The 22185-nt window shown below is 41.5% G+C and overlaps 1 protein-coding gene across 9 annotated transcripts in view; it reads right to left on the reverse strand.

Annotated features, from left to right (window-relative positions):
• diaph2 (diaphanous-related formin 2) overlaps positions 1–22185 on the reverse strand; it is a 468029-nt gene that overhangs the window by 287219 nt on the left and 158625 nt on the right. For all 9 annotated transcript variants that reach the window (XM_061834220.1, XM_061834223.1, XM_061834222.1 and 6 more), the window contains 4 exons: positions 20534–20644; positions 15037–15149; positions 9630–9746; positions 1462–1580 (listed from right to left, as the gene is read on the reverse strand). In XM_061834220.1, coding sequence (XP_061690204.1) covers positions 1462–1580; positions 9630–9746; positions 15037–15149; positions 20534–20644 — 460 coding nt within the window. The remainder of the gene's footprint in view (positions 1–1461; positions 1581–9629; positions 9747–15036; positions 15150–20533; positions 20645–22185) is intronic.

The following is a 22185-nucleotide window of genomic DNA, read 5'->3' on the forward strand; positions in this document are numbered from 1 at the left end:
ATTGACAGGAGCCAGATGAGGTGGCTCAGACATCTGATTTTGATGCATCCTGGACACCTCCCTGTTGAGGTGTTCCGGACACGTTCCACTGGGAGTAGACACGGGGGATGACCCAGGACATTCTGAAGAGACACAGGAGCCTGGCCAAGGGAGGAACTCTTTTCCCCAGTTAGATTTATCTTATGTTAAATGGCTGCTTAGGCTTAATAAAGGATGGGAAACACTAAATGTACATGTGCTTAATTGCACATGTATATTTGGCGAATGTTTGTTTCATCAGATAAAGTGCAATGCTTTTCAGAATAACACTGTAGAAACAATAAAAACATCCATCCATCCAGTTTCCAGGCCACTTATCCTCACAAGGGTTGCAGGAGTGCCAGAACCTATCCCAGCTAATTTTGAACAAAAGGCAGACTACACCCTGAACTTGTCACCAGTGAATGTAAATGTTCCCAATGATAGCTGGAAAAGGATCCTGCACTCCTGCGACCCTCATGAGGATAAGCAGCTCAGGAAATGGATGAATGAATGGGCAGTGTCGTAAAGGTGGGGGACTCCAGTCATACGACTTGGACTCCAGTCGACTAAAGTTGGTGATTTTATGACTTGCAACTTGCTTGGCTACAATGCGTGAAAGATTCCACTTTAGTGAGACTTAGCACTCAAGAGACTGACTTGACAAGACTATGACTTGAACGCTATCGCTTGACCAGTCATACTACACACGGGATTCATTCAATCACTCATTCATTTTTACACGTGTAAATGTACTGTTTGTAAGTATGTAAGTAAGCAAGTAAGTAAGTTTCTTTCGGCTTGTCCTGTAAGGGGTCGCCACAGCGTGACATCTCAGATGAACGCTCATATTTGTCTGGCACAGTTTGTACGCCGGATGCCCTTCCTGACGCAACCCCTACGGGGAAGTAGAGGCGCCCAGTGAGATACAAACTCTCAACCCCTACTTTACTGAACCAATGCTCTAACCACTGAGTTATGGGGCTTCTATAAATGTACTGTTTGTGTGTTCACTTAATTTTTAGAGGGATAAATGTAGTTTTTTGTTTGTGTGAATGTGTGAAAAGCAATTTAGCACACTAATATATGTTAGGATTGATCAGGATTGTATGACTTGACTCAACTTGCTTGAAATTTTGTGGCACCTCAACTTGACTTGCTTGATTTTTTTTTTCTTTTTCCACAGTACCTTGGGACATGTTTGCATTTTGAAGGTCATGGATTGAGACTTATTTGTGACTTGCACCTTTCCTGTGTAGTTCATCTTTCCACTGTAAGTCATATTTAGTGGCAACTGGACAAAACATTGGCTTTGCAAATGACTTGAAAATTGTACCAAAATGGATGACTTCATTTATCTGGCATGGCATCTTGACTTTTTTCGCAGATTTATTAATGAAAAATTCACAGGTGTCACCCTCTCATATGTGAAGTAAAAGTTACCGATTAGATGGGTGAAGTCCACGTCTAATCGGCGACTGTAGCCAAAATCGGGGTCCATCCCGCTTCGATGCAGGACCACCTGGGAGATGCATTCTTCAATCACCTTGTAGTACTGAGGTCTGGAGGGTCACAACGCATAAACCAGAAGAACAATTACAGGGGATATGATCGACAAAAACCTGACACGACTAATTAAGCATAAATTAGTCCCTCATCTGCACTACAGGTCACAAAATGCTAAATCGGGGGAAAAAAAGGGAGGAAAAAGCCACACTCCTTGTTAAATTTGATCACTTGCTTCACTCCTATCGTGAAATGAGCAGATAATGGGCGCGCCGAGGCTGAGGGTGTGCTCTCGTGTCCATTTCAAGGTGACAGCCAGTCGTCTTGTGTAATTTCCAATCATCTTTGCCAATTAGAGCATGCATAAAAAGGAGCTATGTAAATCTAATTGTAATGTGTGTAATTGAAAGCACAATGACTGGGAAAACATGTCAGCAAGTTAAGCGTGAGCACTGTTATCCAGCTGTGTGTTTGTGTGTATTTTGTGAAAGAGTCCAACCGGACCAGCAAAGCTGACCTTTTTGGCGGTGAGACTATCAACTATAATTGCTTGTGACATTTAGCAAATAGATTGCCATTTAAAATGAGTTTCTAACTGAGAAATAATGATTTTCTAAGCTTGACTTTGACCCCAGGTTCATTTTAAAATCCCTAAAGTGAAAAGTTTGTATTCCTCTGAATTAAGAAAACGACACTGGATATTGAATATGGATATAACATGTGATATAGTATATTTCGGCTTGATATTTAAATAAATGAAACATAGAATATGTTGAAGTGATGAAGTTTATAATGTATGTAAGTTAGGATCAACTCTACCAATCCATACTTCTACATATATGAATAAACATATATTTCTGAATTTGAACATATGAATACTGTTACTTGACAAAAATATAATTCCAGTAAAAAGTAGTCCTCCAAAAAATTACTTGAGTAAGAGTAAAAAGTACTCAAGTACTGAGTACATAGTGAGTAACTTTAGAGTTTTTTTGCACCAGAGCATAAAAATCAATAAAATAATAAAAAAAAAAACAGAAAATGTGAATGTCCAAATTATTGTATTAATGTGTGTGTGTGTGCACGGGCCAACCTACCAACGGGAATGTGTTTTCTCAAGTTACAAGTGGGCTGAAATATACGTTTGGCAAGACAAATACTACAATACATGAAAGATGTTGTTTTTGTTTGTCTAAATGTAAACAAGTCGTGCACCTTTGACTCCATATTACAAATGCCTGGGAAGCTAAATGGAAGATCTTGTGTGAGGTCGTGTGGCTTTTTTGTTTCGTTTGATTGGCGAATAAGACAAAAACGTCACGAGTACTTGTACCAAATAGTGCCCAATGCGGAAGTCAAAGTTGTATTCTTGCATACAAAATAATTGATAAGCAATTGATAAATAAAAGTAGTGAGTGAAATTTAGATCATTGTAACAGAGCCAAAGTACCACTACTTCTGAACAGCAAAAGCAGCGTGTGTGTTTATTCTGGGCTTGTCAACTTCTGTGAATTATCCAAAGCACGTCCCGAGGACACTGATGGAACATCAATCCGGTGCATTCACATATTGCCGCGGAATAATATTCAGAAAAAACATATTTGTGTGGATGGAATGGATCCGGCTGACAGCGATCAAACAGTACGAAATAGCCAATGACATCAGCAAACGCTGCAGCGATGGCATTCAGCGGATCTATATGATTTACGGAAATGGCCTATTTCAGCTGAAGATGGCAAATTTCACCAAAACGCGAGTGATTAGCATGTGTGGATATTAGTAATTATTTTAATTTTGATAAGCCGCTTAGAAAATGAATGGAGAGATTACTTTTATTTATTTCTCATTTTTACTATTTGAATGTTTTATTTAGATAATTATTTGTTACCTTAATAATGTATGTAATGCAATTTCATATTTTTTATTTAACATTGAGATGCAAATATAAAATAAATATGCTGATAAATAGTACAGGTTTAAATACTGAAAGCATTTTTGGTAAATCATCAAAACAAACTGGAATCCCTTCAAAAATGAGCTGGCACCTTGTGGGAGGACAAATCACTTTTGTAAATAGAAAAATGTGAGAGCACAAGTAAGAGCCAAATCAAAACAGAAAACATTGAGTTGTTCTTATTTGAAATAAAAAAAAGAGCATAGGATGCCATACATCCAACCTTCAGCTGGCAGCTTCGCCCACTCGTGATTGGATGAAGCTCGCAAGTGTCGCCTTACTTGGCTTAAGCGCAGTACTGCTCGGCTTACAACTGTCACCCGTGTATCCTGCGTTATTATCTCAATAAGCTGCCCTATTTTCCCTCCGTCCTCCGCCAGGCAGCCGCCGTGATGGAGAGAGTGACCCAGAACTGTCAGGCCCCTTCACGGTGGGCAAGGCTGGGCTCCAAAAAAGCTAGCATATGTCCCGCTGCATCATTCCCCACATCTTTTTTTCATTTTTTTTAACTCTGGCACCACGGGTTCTTCCAATCACTGCCGAGTGCCATCCCAGCCACTTGATTCAGGTTTGCTGCTCCAAATAGTCGTTGTAATCCCCAGATCGGCGGGCTCCAAAAGGCGCATCTGTTCTATATTTACAAGGCGGGGTTTGATGTGCTCTCATTCATTAGGCTTTCACTGTGAGATTAATTATCAAAAATAAACCGTGCCACCGAGGGAAGAGCATCAACTCACAGTGATGACAGTTGACACTGTACTTGAACGCTTTAGGCCCAATTTAGACAGTTCCCAAATACAGTACGTAGAGTACCACTGTAAGATCCAAACTGCAACTTTGAAACTATTTTATTCCCTCAAAGAGCATCATCTGTAATCGCCAAATAAAAACCCTTTTATGTGTAGGTGTCAGATTTCGAATGGACACATTTCGGTTTTCCTATCAGAAGAGAAAATCACCATGGTCACCACGAGGTCTTTACGATACAACGGTGTGTTGTGGAAAGCAATACAAAAACACATTTCTATATATATGTACAGTGAAGAAAATAAGTATTTGAACACCCTGCTATATTGCAAGTTCACCCACTTAGAAATCATGTGTGGGTCTGAATTTTTCATCATACAGTGAAGAAAATAAGTATTTGAACACCCTGCTCTATTGCAAGTTCTCCCACTCAGAAATCATGGAGAGGTCTGAAATTTTCATCATAGGTGCATGTCCACTGTGAGAGAAATAATCTAAAAAGAAAAATCCAGAAATCACAATGTATGATTTTTTAACGAATCATTTGTGTGATACAGCTGAAAATAAGTATTTGAACACCTGAGAAAACTAATGTTAACATTTGGTACAGTAGCCTTTGTTTGCAATTACAGAGGTCAAAACGTTTCCTATAGTTGTTCACCAGGTTTGCACATAATGCAGGATGGATTTTGGCCCACTCCTCCACACATATCTTCTCTAGATCAGATAGGTTTCTGGGTTGTCGCTGAGAAACACAGAGTTTCAGCTCCCTCCAAAGATTTTCGATTGGGTTTAAGTCTGGAGACTGGCGAGGCCATGCCAGAACCTTGATATGCTTCTTACGGAGCCACTTCTTGGTTTTCCTTCCTGTGTGGTTTTAGTCATTGTCATGTTGAAAGACCCAGCCACGACCCATCTTCAATGCTCTGATTGAGGGAAAGACGTTGTTCCCTAAAATCTCACAATACAATGCCGTGGCCATCCTCTCCTTAATGCAGTTCAGTTGTCATGTCCCATGTGCAGAAAAACACCCCCAAAGCATGATGCTACCACCCCCATAATTCACTGTAGGGATGGTGTTCTTGGGATGGAACTCATCATTCGTCTTCCTCCAAACACGGTTAGTGGAATTATGACCAAAGTGTTCAATTTTGGTCTCATCTGACCACAAAACTTTCTCCCATGACTCTTCTGTATCATCCAAATGGCCATTGGCAAAATTAAGATTGACCTTGACTTCTACTGGTTTAAGCAGGGAAACCTTCCGTGCCATGCATGATTTCAAACCATGACGTCTTAGTGTATGACCAACCTTGGAAACCTATCACCTTGGAAACGGTGGTCCCAGCACTTTTCAGGTCATTGACCAAGTCCAGTCGTGTAGTCCTAGTTTGATTCCTCACCTTTCTGGTGATATCTTGCTTGGGGCTCCACTCCGATTGAGATTGACCCTCATGTTTAGCTTCTTCCATTTTCTAATGATTGCTCCAACAGTGGACCTTTTTCACCAAGCTGCTTGGCAATTTCTCCGTAGCCCTTTCCAGCCGTGTGGAGTTATACAATTTTGTTTCTGGTGTCTTTGGACAGCTCTTTGGTCTTGGCCATGCTACAAGTTTGAGACTTACTGATTTCATGGGGAGGACAGGTTGTCTTTATGCAGCTAACGACCTAACACGGTTGCAGCTGATTCAGGATAATACATGGAGTGGAGGTGAACTTTTAAAGGCAGACTAACAGGTCTTTGACGGTGAAAATTCTAGCTGATAGACAGGTGTTCAAATACTTATTTGCAGCTGTATCACACAAATAAATCGCTAAAAAAAAATCAAACATTGTGATTTCTGGATTTTTCTTTTTAGATTATCTCTCTCACAGTGGACAATTTCGAACCCCTCCATGATTTCTAAGTTGGAGAACATGCAATATAGCAGGATGTTGAAATACGTATTTTCTTCACTGTATGTAATAATTATAATTGGAATGGAATGGACAAATTATAATAATGTCTTTATAATATCATGGGAGAATACAAATGAAGACCAAAGTAAATGCCTTACCTATAACAGATGAATATTACTCTACTCTTGAGTAAAGGGTTAAAGGGTTGATACATACGTTTTCTACAAATACTTGAAATTTCTCATCAATTTATCTGTCCATCCATCCATTCATCCATCCATCCATCCATAGGAACTCCTAGCAGATCTCATCCACCGCCGGGGCCCTGCCACCAAGGAGCTTTTTAACCACCTCGGTGACCTCAACCCCAGAGATAGAAGAGCCCGCCTCAGAGCACCCAAACTAAGCTTCCTCGTGGGAAGGCGTGTTGGTGGAATTTAGGAGGTCTTCGAAGTATTCCTCCCACCGACTCACAACATCCCGAGTTGAGGTCAGCAACATCACGTCCCCACTATACACAGTGTTGACTGTGCATTGCTTGGTCCACACAGAATCAATGTCCACCCCCTTCTCCGGGACGTGAGCAAAGTTCTTTCGAAGGTGCGTGTTGAAATGCCTTCTGACAGGGAATCTGCCAGACGTTCCCAGCAGACCCTCACAATACGTTTGGGCCTGCCACGTCGGACTGGCATCTTGCCCCACTATCGGAGCCAACTCACCACCAGGTGGTGATCAGTGACAGCTCTGATACGACCACAAAGTCGATCATCGAACTGCGATCTAGGGTGTCCTGGTGCCAAGTGGACATGTGAACACACTTTTGCCTGAACATTGTGTTTGGTATGGGCAATCCGTGATGAGCACAGAAGTCCAGTAACAGAACACCACTCGAGTTCTGATCGGGGGGGCCGTTCTTTCCAATCATGCCCTTCCAGGTCTCACTGTCATTACCCACGTGGGCATTGAAGTCCCCAAACAGAATGATGGAGTCGCCAGAGGGGGCGCTCTCCAGCACTCCCTCTAACGACTCCAAAAAGGATGGGTACTCTACACTGCAGTTTGGTGCATAAACACAGACAACAATCAGGACGCGTCCCCCTACCTGCAGACGGAGGGAGGCTACCCTCTCATCCAGTGGGGTAAACCCCAATGTACAGGCCCCCAAACCGGGGGGCAATAAGTATACACCTGCTCGGCGTCTCTCCCCGTGAGCAACTCCAGAGTGTAATAGAGTCCAACCCCTCTCCAGAGGAATGGTGCCAGAGCCCAAGCGGTGCGTAGAGGCGAGTCAGACTATATCTAGTCGGAACTTCTCAACCTCACACACTGACTCGGGTTCCTTCCCTGCCAGAGAGGTGACATTCCATTGTCCCTAGAGCTAGTTTCTGTGGCTGGGGATCGGATCGCCAAGGTCCCCGGCTTTGACCACTGCCTAGCTCACATTGCACCCTACCCCTATGGCCCCTCTCACAGGTGGTGAGCCCAAGGGAAGGGGGACCCATGTTATGCTTTCGGGCTGCACCAGGTGCTCGCCTTCGAGCTTCACCTCCAGGCCTGGCTTCAGAGGTGGGCCTCGGTGACCCGCGTCTGGGCAAGGGAAACCAAGATCCAATTTTTGTAGTCATCATAGGGGTTACAATTTTTCTGTGTTCAGAGATTTTTTTTCTTTTTGTTTCTTGCAGAAGCGCACTCGGGCAAATTATGTATTGCTGGCTTGGAGAGAGGTAGAAGGCCATGAAAGCTGAGGTGGAAGTGGCAGTAGCTGTTTAAAGTGAATCCCTTTTTCCTCGCTTCCTCCTTATAGATGAGCGATGCATTATTTATAACACCAAGGGTAGAGCAACTTGTCTATGATAAATTCATCTCCCTCCTCTCATCATCCTCTCACTTTCTGACATTCTTTTTATAAGTCTGCTGTCTGCAAAAAAGGCCTAACGCAGCAGGGAATTCATCAGTGTCACCCGATGCGGCCCAGTGACTGACACATTTTCTCTTCAAAGCCGAAAATTGAAAAACTAACACTTTAGCATCATTTAAGAATTTCAGGTTGCAAAATACCCATCAGAGCATTTTTTAGAGTAACCACATGCACACACACACACACACACACACAAGTTTGTTACAGAATTCGCACTGGCAACAAGTGGTAGTACATGCAGCAAACATAGCTACTCTACGAAAATGTATCAAGGGAATGTTGGTAGACCACATGGATCAAAACAGGTCATTAAAAATACTACTATCTCCCAAATGTAAGCATAAACAGCACACATTTTTTAATTGATTTTTTTTTTTTTTACTTTTTACTTTTTCCTAAAAAGTGAGTGGGAGCTTCTGTAGGTCGTAGAAGTGCTCGAAAAAAAAGCATAAAAGAAAAACAAAACACTACACTTGGAATCAGTAGTTTTCAATGGAAACATGATTAGGATATTTTTTCTAAATCATATTTTTCAGTTGCAGAAAGTGTAAGAATTTTATTCAAGGTAAGTCATAGGCACAGTGATGTGAATGGTCAATGTAGCATCAATGTTAGAAGTGAAGGATTTATTTAATAGAGTGAGCAAAAAAATGGATTCTAATTGAAGCAGGGCATCTATTCGAGTGGAGATCACTTTTTAAAGAGGTTTCTTAGAATAGGTGACTAAAAAAGGAAGTGTCATTTTGAGGTTAGGTGTTAACTTATTAAAGTGGATGTCAAACTGGTAATGAATTGAGGCGCTGTGTCTTTTAGAGGAGAGCTTAGCGAAAAAGGAGTCTATTTGAGGTCTTGAGTTCTTAACGGGAACATCAAACTAGGCAGTTAATTGAGGCATGGTGTCAATTAGAGAAGGAGTCCATTATTTGAGGAGATACAATATCTTAGTAGATAGTAGAGAAAAGCTATCTCCTTTTCAGGACCATTTTTTTTAATTACATTGGATGATAAATGTAGGACATTAATTGAGGCAAGGCAACCATTAGAGCAGAGGCTACTACTCGAGGTATAGTACATAAAGAAATGTCACCGAAAAAGTTTGTCTGTATTTGAGACAAGACGTTTTTTTTTTTTTTTTTAAATGGTGGGTGAATACGGCCATTCACTGGGAAACATCTTTGTGAGAAGATGCCACTCTGAGAACGTACAATATCTAATTAGAAGTCCTCAAACAAGAGCAGGTGTCTATTGATTAAGAGGCATTCATCGAAATTGTATTTGAGAGGATGCTGAATAAGGCAATTAATTGAGGCACAGCATATATTTCAGTATTCGTGTATTTTTTTTTTCAAAGTGAGTTTGTCATTCATGTTATTTGTTGTCAACTCAGACAATTTATTGACACATGGCATCTATCGGAGGGGAGCCCAGTATGTGGGGAAGTGTTGTAGTTTAGCCAAGGTCACAACGGTGTCTATTTGAGGTGAGGCATGGAATGATATTGCTTAAGAGGTTATTAAAAGGTGTTTTAAAGACTTTTAACGCTCAATGTATCGTGTCAGTGGCGTGTGAACGGCAAAACCAACCTACCTAATGTAGTAGTCATTCCTGATGAGCAGCAGGTGTTGCAGGATGGACAGCAAGTAGGCCTCGGAACCCGTGTCTTTCACCATGTTGGATAAGAGATTATACACCTCATTCATGTCAGTGGAGAGGGCAAAGTTAAAGGAAACAATTAGTGAGTGATGAAAATGAGTCCAATTAATGTACCGGTATTCATATCACGTTATTCTGAACGTCATTCAAGTACACAGCAGTGGAGTAAATGGAATCAGTTATATGAATTCTTGTTTTCTGTTCACACCTCCACTTCCTGACAGGCATCATGGAGTGAAAGCAAACACAGATGTGATTCTTTTTATCTGTTTCCTCTGGGGAGTTGAAAACCCTGATAACAACTAACATAAAGGAGAGAAGGAAGTATGGGAAAAAAAAGCATAAAATAACTCCCTGTGGTTTACCTGTCAGTCTGAGTCTTTTAAGTAGGGAAAAAAAATAATTAGATGACGAAAAAGTTTGAGCGTTTAAGAGGAGCATGATAGTGTAAGCGCTCGTTTGCAGAACAACAATTATGTTGAGAGTCACTTTCGCGATTGAAAATGACATTCATGGTGCAGTAAATGAAGAAAAAAAACCAGAAAGAAACTCGGGCTATTAAATTTGCAAAAGGTATTGATTATGTGTCTTCTGACGGCTCGCCCCAGGAGGGACCATTGACGGCTTCGACATCTAAAACACATCCCTCACATGTCTCAGTCTGCATTGCTTTTCATTCTTCAATCACTTTCTGCATCAGACTCTTAAACGTCCACCTCTTTGTACTGTATTAATGAATGCAATAAACATGTACAAACGCTATTCAAACTTCAGTTAGTCTTTAGGAAGTTAAAGAGCACTACTGAATATGTCAGGAGTGCGATGTACAATAGTTGTTTTTGCACGAGAAAGGATTTCCCTGTGGAGCTTGATTGCGTTGGAAAAAAGTGCAATAAGCTCCTCAAGCATAATGCAGGCATCTGGTGGCACAACCCAGCGCAATCTGTGGGCCGATCCCAAGCCCAGATAAATGTAGAGGGTTTTGGCATCATTAAGGGCATCTGGTTTAAAACTTTACCAAACAAATATGAGCGTTCATCTAGAATCTCATACTAGATCAGTTGTGAGCCGGTTAACAATATCCGCCCCCAGCACTGTTCACCTGCAGGGCGTCGGTGGAAATTCAGCTACTGTGGGTCGAAGACGAAGAAGAGGAAGAAAGTGAATTCTTTGGCAGAAGAAGAAGAGGAATGCACAGAGGCTACAATTGAGTGTAGGGACTTGGGAGAAAGGTTGATATATTGTGCATCCAAGAGGGCAGGTGGAAAAGTAGCAAGGCTAGATGTTTAGCGGCAGGGTTAGAATTATTTTACCATGGAGTAGATGGGAAAAGAAATCGAGTAAGGGTGATTTTAAATGTCTTGGAAGTGAAAAGAGTATCAGATCAAGTGATGAGGCTGAAACTTGAAATTGATGATGATCATTTTATGTATAATGTGATTAGTGGCTATGCACCACAGGTAGGATGTGACCAAAGAGTTGAAAACGAAATTCTGGAAGGAACTCGATGAAGTAGTTCTGAGCATCCCAGACACGGACAGAGTTGTTATTAGTGCAGATTGTAACAGACATGTTGGTGAAGGAAGCCGGGGCGATGAAGAAGTGATGGGTAAGTACGCCATCCGGGAAAGGAACGTTGAAGGACGGATGTTGGTGGACTTTGCAAAAAGGATGGAGATGCCTGTAGTCAACACTTATTTCCAGAAGAGGCAGGAACATATAGTGACCTACAATAGGGAAGGTAGAAGCATGCAGGTGGATTATATTTTGTGCAGACAATGTAATCTGAAGGTTACTGACTATAAAGTAGTGGTAGGGGAGAGTGTAGCTCGACAGCATAGGATGGTGGTGTGTAGGATGCCTCTGGTGGTGGGGAGGAAGATTACGAAGACAAAGGTAGAGCAGAGAACCATGTGGTGGAAGCTGAGAAAAGAAGAATGTTGTACAGCCTTTCGGAAAGAGGTGAGACAGGCTTTCGATGGACAGGAGGAGCTCCCGGAAGACTGGACTACTACAGCCAAGGTGATCAAAGAGACAGGCAGGAGAATACTTGGTGTGTCTTCTGGTAGGAAAGGGGAGAAGGAGACTTGGTGGTTGGACCCCAAAATACAGGAAGTCATACAAGGAAAGAAATTAGTAAAGAAGAAGTGGGACACTGAGAGGACTGAGGAGAGGTGAAAAGAACACAATGAGATATGACATAGGGAAAGGTAGACGTGGGGAAGGCTAAACAAGAGGGATATGACGAAATGACACCAGGTTAGACACGAAAGAAGGAGAAAAGGATCTCAACAGGTTGGCCAGACAGAGGGCTAGAGATGGGAAGGATGTGGAGCAGGTAAGGGTGATTAAGGACAGAGATGGAAACGTGTTGACTGGTGCCAGAAGTGTGCAAAATAGATGGAAGGAATACTTTGGGAAGTTGATGAATGAAGAAAATGAGAGAGAAGGAAGAGTAGAAGAGACAAGTGTGAAGGACCAGGAAGCGGCAATGATGAGTAAGCGGGAAGTTAGAAAGGCACTAAAGAGGATGAAAAACGGAAAGGCAGTTTCCTGATGACATACTTGTGGAGGTATGGAAGCAATTTGGAGAGGTGGCTGTGATTACTTGTCAAGTTTTCTCAATTTTGTTTCGGGAAAATGATTAAGAAATAAAAATATACATGGTTCCTGTACTTACACCAAATGTGTTGGGTATTTGACACCATGGTTTTCTTAATTTCAACTGTATCTTTAATTAAGATTTTTTGAGAGAGTCTCATGGGAATAGAGGATCATCTTAAATATACATTTCCTTCTTATATGAGCTAAGCATGACACTTGGGAGAAGTAGCAGTACTGTGAGATTCAATTATCGTCCAACTATTGCAATATTGGAAAGGACATAAGGAGCTCAGGACTGGGAATGTATCCAAGTAGCTCTATCTATCACTAAGCTGCAGACATAGACCCAACGTAGAATGCCAATCCATTCAATGACCCCTCTTCTCTCTCGCCAAATAATGAATAAAGATGAGTGGCACTGGCTGTGGGATGTAGGCCAGTCAGTGGTAGGGTCAATCAATCACAATTCCACAGCTCATTAATATTTACGAGCGCCACCTCCTTGGCACCGGGACCTGAGCTGGACACAGACGGGTCAATATTCATGGAAAAACAAGAAGCACGCTCAGGTAAGGAGTACCACCGCCGTGGTGTTATTGTGTAGGCAAAGGGGCTGCCGAGACATTTGGAATGATACCCTGAAGCTTTGCGATCAATACGCCACATTGTCCTTGGAAACAAACATCGGGCCATCTCATTTGTAAACCTGCTCAAGCACATCATTAATCCAAGTGGGCTTCTTTTTTTTTTTACCTCCCACACACACACGCACACACACACACACACGTTTCAACGAAGTGTCTCAACATAAAGTGTCACTCACGCCAGCACTTTGTGTCAGCGGAACAAGTGTGGGATTAGCTACAAGGAGATAAAAAAGACTGTGGACATCTGCATAACAATGTCAGGTGCCGGGAATGTCGCCTCCCAGTGCCACTCATTCATACATAGCCCCAGAGAAGATTGGTGAATTATTAATCGTCTTGGTGAAGTTTCTGACTCTGAATTGAATAAGCGCCAATATATTAACTTATTACTGGACGCAAGTGAAGTAAAGGAGGAAGACAGCTACTGACAAAAGAGAAGAAGAGAAGAAGAATCTGCAATACACAAGTGGCAAACTACCACTGTAATACAACCTCCTATTAAAATGTAATTTAATTTTGTAATGTTTTTGTCACTTCTACTATTAGTGGTCGAAGTACAGAAAGTGGTAGCATTATACTTTTTGTAAAGAGTAGGAGTAGTTGTAATAGTATGATTAGTAGTAGTAGTCGTTGGAATAGTGGTAGTAGTTAGTAATAGTAATCACAGAGTTATGGTTAGCACTAATGATACTATTGTCGTTATTGTTAGGAGTAAAAGTACTAGTAATAGCATGAATAGAAGTAGTAGTAGTAGTAGTAGTAGTAGTAGTAATATAGCAATAATAACAATTGCAAAGTTGTGGTTAGCAGCAGCAATAATAGTAGTAGACATAGGAATCGTGGTAGTAGTAGCATTGTAGCTGTTGTTAGGAAAACTCAAGTACTTGTAATAGTATTATTAATAGTAGTTGTAGTAGTCATATTAGCAAAGTTGTGCTTAGTAGTAGTAGTAAGAGCAGCAGTCGTAGTAAAAAAAACAGAGCTTCAGTTATTAGCAGTGTTTTAGTGAGTAGCAAAGAGAGTAGTACTCATAGTAGTAAAAGAACTTTGGTCAGTTGTTGTAGTAGTAGTAGAATTAGTAATAATTGTGGTAGTAGTAGCAGCATTATATTTGCTCTTAGAAGGAGTTTAATAATAAAAATAGGAGTAGGAGTAGTAGTAATAGAGTTGTTGCTAGTAGTATAAGTAGTACTAATAGTTGTGGTAGAAGTGGCATTGTTACATTGTAGTTTTGGCTAGAAGAGATCTAGTAGTAGCTATGGTAGTAGTTGCAGTAGTAAAAGCATTGTGGCATTGTTGTTAGGAGTAGAAGCATTGTGGTAGTACGAGAAGTAGTAGGAGAAAGAGTGGAAATAGCAAAAGTAGTATTGTTGCATTGTAGTAGTTTTTGTTAGGTGTACTCTAGTATAGGCTATGCTTCGAGTCGTAGAAGCATACTTTTTGTTTTGTGTGTGTAATGTTGGTAGTAATACTGCTAACGATGTGAGTAATAGCGTTAATAACATAGGTTTTGTTAGGTTTATTAATGTAGTAGTCAAGTATAGTAGCAGTCACAGTTATTGTCTGTTGCCTGTAATAGTAATAGTCGTGGTAATGGTAGTCGGAGTGGTAGCAGTAGTAGTAATAGCATTGTCGTGTTTGGCAGGAAGTAAATTACCGTTGCGCCACTGATGAGGTTATTAGTAGTAGTTGTACTTTTGTTGTTGTTAGTACGAGTAGCAGAAGTAGCAGTGTTGTTTTAATCCTGTTTGTGGTATAACTAGGAGCAGTACTGATGTTGGTGTGCGTGTGTGTGTGTGTATATATACATGCAGTATAAAGCTATGTAGAAGAATGAAGAAGTAATGTGAAGAGGTGGAAGGTAAAGAGAACACCAGCATATTTGTCTATAACCTAGGCTGACCGCAGAGAGGGAGATTAATAAAATGCACAGCATCCTCAAATCCCTCTAATGAAGCAAATCGCGAGGGAGCTTCAGTCAATCAAAGTCATTTCGTTGACTCATCACTTGCTCCTACGTCAGCACCAGTGCTCATCCACATAATCGCGAAGAGGGACAGGAAGGACAGGAGAGGGGGAAAAAAGGATATTCCATCTCAGCTCGAATGTCGTCCAGGCGATGGGAGAGTTCGATAGAGTCCTCCTCCTTGTTCTCATTGAACACCTTGAGCTGGATGTCCAGCTCTTCCGTTTCTTTGAGCTCCTGCAATGATACAAAGAGTTAGTGACTAAATTGTCACATTATAGCTTCATTAAAAAATAAATAAATACATCATCCCTCTAATTAATTGGTTTGAAATCTACAAATTCGTGCACGTGAATCGAAATGGAGCCCAAAAGGGATAAATAATGAGGAAAGTTTGGTGTATTGACTATGCAGCTCTTTGCTTGCCAATGGTGTCCACCTTGCTTCCTGTTTTTGAATCACTTTGGCTATGTGTCATTAATTACACATTGTCCATTTGGAAAACCCATTGATGGCAAAGTTTTAGCTTCCTGGATGATGTCTTGAGATGTTGCCTTAAAATCTTCATGTAATGTTCCTTTTTCATAATGCCATCTATTTTTATGAAGAGTCCCAGTTGCTGCTAAAGCAAAAGAGCCCGAACATTGATGCTGTCACCTCCATGCTTCACAGTTGGTATGGTATTTTCAGGTCTACAAGCTTCCTTTGTCATGATCCTGCCGCTCCAGCCTGGGCTGGGCGGGTGTCCGCGGTTGCGCTGATTGGAAGGTGCACACCTGCGCTGCCTGATTATGCTATGGATTTATATGACCGCGATGACAACTGGCCGGCACCAGTTCGTATGATCTTCATGTCCCATTCGTGTGCTCCGGTATCCCTGATTGAACCTGTGTGTACCGACCTTCGTCCGTTCTCCGACCAACCTTGTAAGCCTGACTCCTTCGATACTTCTGCCTGCTTTGATTGTTCCCCGGTGCGCCGACTCCTGCTTCGCCCGTCGTCCGAACTACCGCTGCTGCACCGGACTGCCTGCTCGATCCCCTACCTCTGCATACAATAAACGTGTCTCTTCTTGAACTACCTTGCGTCTTCCGAATTCCTGCATTTGGGTCCTACTCTCGTTTCTGATGGGAGGTGACAGAACGAACTGGCCAATACAGGACCCAGCAGGAAAGACCCGGCGTCGCCGGGACCGACGCAAGGTAGACCGTCTGCCGAAGGACCAAGCCTGTCCAATCCGGGTAGGCTCCCTGATGTCCTCCGCTTCCGTGTCTTACGCTCCGCCAGCGAGGTATGAATACGTCCTGAACACGACCCGTTCGGCTCCTCATATTCTGACTTTTCGGCAACTAAGACACAGTCCTCCCACGCCTCGCCGGCAACGGCGAAGCCCGCAGACCCGCAGCTGGTGGCGAAGCTTCCAGCCCAGAGAGAGGAGGAGTCTTCAAATCACGAGGCGTTCTACCGTGAAATGCGGGCGGAGATAGAGCGGCAGAGCGCGGAATTGGCGGCTCTCACGGCCCAGGTCCGGCAAGGATTGGCGAACCAGGCGAGCTACTCTGACGTCGCAACGGCGACGGACTCGCTGCCGATGCAGGTTCACGTGGCAGTTGGAACTGACCCGCTTCCGAGACACGCCCACGTGTCAGTTTCGATTGACTCTCTGCCTGCTCAGGTTCACGTTGCCGTGGAAACCGACCCGCCCCCTTGCCAAGTGCACGCCGCAGTGGGAACGGACTCGCCACCTCAAGTGCACGTCGCAGTGTTGGCTGTTCCGAGCAGAGTTCACGCGGCAGTCGGAACTGACCCGCTCCAGAGACACGCCCACGTGTCAGTTTCGACTGACTCTCTGCCGACTCTCGTTCACGTTGCCCTGGAAACGGATTCGCCACCGCGCCACGCCCACATTGCTGTTTCAACGGATGCACTGCAAGCTGACGTGGCAGTGGGGACCGACCCGATGCCGCCTCACGTTGCTGTCCAGGAGGTGGCGAGGGCGAAGGGGTCGCCGCCTTCTCACGTTGCTGTCCAGGAGGTGGCGATGACGATGGGGTCGCCGCCTTCTCACGTTGCTGTCCAGGAGGGGGCGGTACTGGCGTCTGGGAGCCGTGCCTTTGAGGGGGGGGTACTGTCATGATCCTGCCGCTCCAGCCTGGGCTGGGCGGGTGTCCGCGGTTGCGCTGATTGGAAGGTGCACACCTGCGCCTCATGCAGCCTGATTATGCTATGGATTTATATGACCGCGATGACAACTGGCCGGCGCCAGTTTGTATGATCTTCATGTCCCATTCGTGTGCTCCGGTATCCCTGATTGAACCTGTGTGTACCGACCTTCGTCCGTTCTCCGACCAACCTTGTAAGCCTGACTCCTTCGATACTTCTGCCTGCTTTGATTGTTCCCCGGTGCGCCGACTCCTGCTTCGCCCGTCGTCCGAACTACCGCTGCTGCACCGGACTGCCTGCTCGATCCCCTACCTCTGCATATAATAAACGTGTCTCTTCTTGAACTACCTTGCGTCTTCCGAATTCCAACATTTGGGTCCTACTCTCGTTTCCGATGGGACGTGACATCCTCCTTTTTTCTCCAGATGTAACATTGGTCATTCAGGCCAAACAGCTCCACAGTAGTTTCATCCAACCACAGAACATGTCTCCAGAAGTTAAGATATTTGTATTACTGTTGTTTTGCAAACTGTTATCTGTTTTTTTATGTTTCTTGAGGAGTAATGGCTTCATTCTCAGTGAATGGCCTTTCAGCCCATGTCAGTGCAGCACTCATTTCAGTGTAAATAATGAAAATCTTCACCAGGTTTTTAGCTCTTGTTCTGAGGTTGATTGGCACATTTCAGATCAAAACACCTTCATCTCTGTTAACACAGAGCCTGTCTCCTACATGAGTGATGTGATGGCTGAACATTCCATTGATGTTTATACTTGCGTAGAATTATTTGGACAAATGAATGTGGCACCTTCAACCATCTGGAAATTACACCCAAGGATGAGGCAGATGTGGAGCGACACGATTCTCTCTCTGATCTCCTAGTCAATTTCTTTTGAATTGCCCATTATTTTAAACAAGGAAGCAGAGTGTTTGAGGTGTGCCCTTCAATACATCCCCACATTTGCTGTCAATTAACTCACGTGGTCATTTAACCTATCATTAGCTTGTGGAAGCTTCCCTAAACGTTTGACACAAGTCATCCAATTGAAAGGAAAAGCTACTCGATACTAAGGAAATGTATGTAAACTATGGACCTTGATGAAAATAATATAAAATTTGCAAAGAAATATTTTTTTTTGTATTGTGGCATTTAACAAAATTAAATATTTTGGTGATCATGACTGAATTGATGATTATTTCTTCAGTGACCTCTCACCCACAATACTGACAGTTCTCTAATTCCATATTGTTCAAATTAATAGTTAATGGTAAATTATATCAAATGGCTTCTTTAGACAAATAAATACTCAAACAGGTAACTGGTTACAGCTATCAATTTGATAAGAGATTGTCCTGTTGATCAGTAAAACCATACTGTGTCGATTATGGTGAGTCAGCAATGTTTTATCTATAAAATCAAATTTGATCGTGAAAACTTTTCAGATTTTTTTCAGAACAATGGAACAAGACAATCAGGTCTGTAATCTGTATAAAGGTGTCTCGTAGTACATAGAATGATGACTTTTGATTTTGTTTATATTACTGGAAAATTGACAAGGTTGTAATTATAGGTCAAATATATCCAGTAATGTCAGTGGTTTGGATATCCCATTAATTTATTTATTTTTTGGTTTATTTTGTTTTACCTTTTTTATGTCTATTTAATGCCCAACTGTATGATCAACCCTATCCTATATTCCACCTTAAGCCCTAAATCAGCCAGTAAAGTTTCCCAGGATACACTGTATATCTAAGAACAATGGAGGCCATCAGTAGTGATGACAAAATCAGTTAAAAAATATTGCACTAATAGTTTTAAGCAACTGCTTCGGAAGAAAACTTGGCAAAACAACTCACAAAGACCCGTGAGACTGTGAATAGCACCAACTCTTTAACACCTGTTCTATTCATGGGGGAATGGTGGGTGGGGGCTCTCACTTGGAATGTCAGCTTTGGAGCTGGAAGCAAGCGACAGGGCCAAATGTAGCCTAATTTCAGCAGGTGTCGACCATCCGGCATCATTTTTAAGGCCCATCTGTCCGAAGCCACACTGTTTCCAAGGGAGTGGGCATGATGGCTTAAGCAGATGCAGGAGAGGGAATAATAAATCTACTCATGACTATTCAAACACACAACTTTTTATTTTATTTTTAATCTTTGACCCATGCCAGGAAAATCAGTTTAGTGTGTGTGTTAATATTAACAGAGCTATATAAATATATATATATATTTTTTTCTTATTATTTTTAGATATATTTTTTGGGGCAGTCACTTTTCTGTCAAGAAATTACAAAAACCACAGTAAAATAAGCACATAAATTCAAACACAAATTGAGGTGAACGAGGGTCTCCTGTATTTACTGCAACCAGTCAGTGACCAGCAGGGGTCATAGATACTTAGAACCCCAGCTACCAGGTACCAGACCAGTACCTTATAGTATTGTAGGTGAAACCAGGGCTGTCACACGTTTCACTCTCTTTTGTATATTTTTGGGAATTTATACATCATACATAAACAAAATGTGTACCATTTAAAAGACCAAGTCTAAGGTATATATTTTGTATTTGTGTCATTTTCACTTTTTGTTTCTGTGTAGAGTTACAAACAATCTTTTGAATGGTTGCCCCACCATTAGGTAATTTGTCACAATGAATTTGCCAATTAATAAAAAAACGACAAAATTATTGTTTTACTTGAAAGTTAATGAAATTAGGCACGGAAAATGTTAATCATTAAGCTAGGAAAAGTCACCGAAGTTACCAATTGAACAAACATCAACATAAAATATTATTCAATTTGCAAAGAATTAAAGTCTTGAAAAAACTGTTGGCATGTGTGGCATGGCTCTCAGTCTCAAATTCCCAATTTACTTTACTTAAACTGAATTACAGAACAAAATTTTCAGTATGAAAATACATGACAACTAGCCCCGAAATGGCGAAGGCATTGTGTCCCAAACTAGCATGTTTACCAATGCTACCACTCTCTTAATTAGCTTAAAACAGAACAATAGCTAAGGTATGACATGATGTCTCAGTGGCTCCTCTAAGTCAATTAACTCCACCTGTATCATTACTAGGATCTGCAAGAAACCCATTTTCAAATATATTGAATTTATTTTTTTTAAGTTTGGGTTTTGGAAAAGGCCTTGACTGCTGTTGATCTCAGCTCACAACGTAAATTAAGAAAAGGTGTGATTTACTTTTAGTTGTGACCTCTGGTAAAGAAGATGTTTGCAATGTGACAGCTCACCCATCTGAGTCTCCCCTACCTGTTTTTTTCCAAGTGAAAACGTACACGTGTAAAATGTTAGCCTGAAACTCCACTAATCCCCCAAGTAGATGCAGTCTTGTCATAAAAATCCCAGGCCTTCTTCACAAGTCACAAACACCAGCTTTGCTTTTGATGCATCCAAAATAATCCCGTGCAATGTTGCCAAATGACATTTTGATAACTCACAGGCAGGATCTTTTTGAGGCCACATCTTAGGAACTCATTCCGCAGATGTATCCGGAAGTCCAAGTCATCCGGGGAGGTAACCAGCGCGTTGATGAACTGCATGCATGCCACCTGGGGAGTGTGCAAACACAAAACACATGGCCAGATTCTTACAAATCCAAGAAAACAATGTTATCCTGTAACATTTATGGGCTCTCTGATGGATATTGGCGTTTCAAACTGCTCATGTTGTTTTTCTGTTTTATTAATGCTTCAATGCCACTGGAAAAACAAAAGAAGCTGTGAAGGTGAAAAGTCTGCAGCCGGGATGTGCATTATTAATGAATTTATTGAAAAGGAAAAAGTCTGTGTGTGTTAGGTATGTGTGTGTGGGTTACTTGGAAATCACTGATCAACTTTAATGAGCAGTAAGGTGTTTTAAAGGAGATCAGACAGTTTCTCTTAGACAGCCAATCGATTGCAGGTTGAAGAATTCCCATGGATTCTGCGAGCTGTTTCAGAAAACCTTGACCTGAACTACCCGTATGGGCTTGGATTTGTTGTTAAGAATTCAAAACAAATGCTGACACGTAACTGATGATATTGTCTGTTGAAACGCCGTCATTCCTCAGTAAATGTCAGAAGTCTGTATTTTAACAGAAAATGCTACTTTTCAAATTACAACTAGGTTTGATTTTACGTTCCTGGGCAGTCTTGGTTTTAACTAGTTCAAATTGTGGAAAAAATATAAATAAGAAAACTAGGAAGAACATACTTACGTTTTACTGGTTCTTAAAAAGGGCTGGTAGGTAACTATAGAGCCAGAACAGTACATGTTAGATCATCATGGCTATAATTTGTTATTATTATTAGTAGTAAAGTAAATACAATCTATTAAATAAAATCATTTAAATTATTAATGTAGGAATGCAGTGGTAATAACAATGCTATATATAGATAAGTGGGGGCACAAGCAATGTATTCTTGGAAAGTGTTTTGTTCCATTTCAATATTTTTGAGTGTCTGAAACAAATTAGTTAAATGTATATTTTTTACTCAGAGCAATATTGCCTTGGATTCTGTATGATACAGTTTTAGTCAAACTTTCTGGAGCAATCATTATCATGACAACAAACTGAGGTTTCACTGTCTTTAGGAATGTAATTATTTGCTATGCATATGTATTAATATTATCATTAAATCTTAATATACTTGGTCTCCTACTCTTTTCAATTAATATTATTATTTTTAGCAGCTTTTGCACCAGATTTCTCCAACTCGATCCATGAACGGCAGCTTTAGAGATCCCATGCCAGCGCTGTAGGTGAAGTCTACAACTATGATGTCATATTAGAGATAGATAATCAAACTTAATTAGGTGCAGAAATGGGAAAAAGGGAGGTGTTTATTTGACCACTATTTGAATTACTATTTGGAGAGATGGTATGCTGTATGTAGCTAGGTGACTGAGTGACATTTAAAGTACTCATAACTGTTTCAGTTTACAAAGAGAATAATCACGGTTTCATTTTAGCCAGAAGACAACAATAAATAAGGCGCAAATAAAATCATTAAATGTCTTTTGGGAAACAGTATTTATGTTTAGAATGCAACAGTGTTGACCACACCACATCATAAATATAATAAAATAAACTGCTTACGACTGCATGTAG

The sequence above is a fragment of the Syngnathoides biaculeatus genome, chromosome 11 (assembly GCF_019802595.1).
Source record: "Syngnathoides biaculeatus isolate LvHL_M chromosome 11, ASM1980259v1, whole genome shotgun sequence".
NCBI classification, from domain to species: Eukaryota; Metazoa; Chordata; class Actinopteri; order Syngnathiformes; family Syngnathidae; genus Syngnathoides; species Syngnathoides biaculeatus.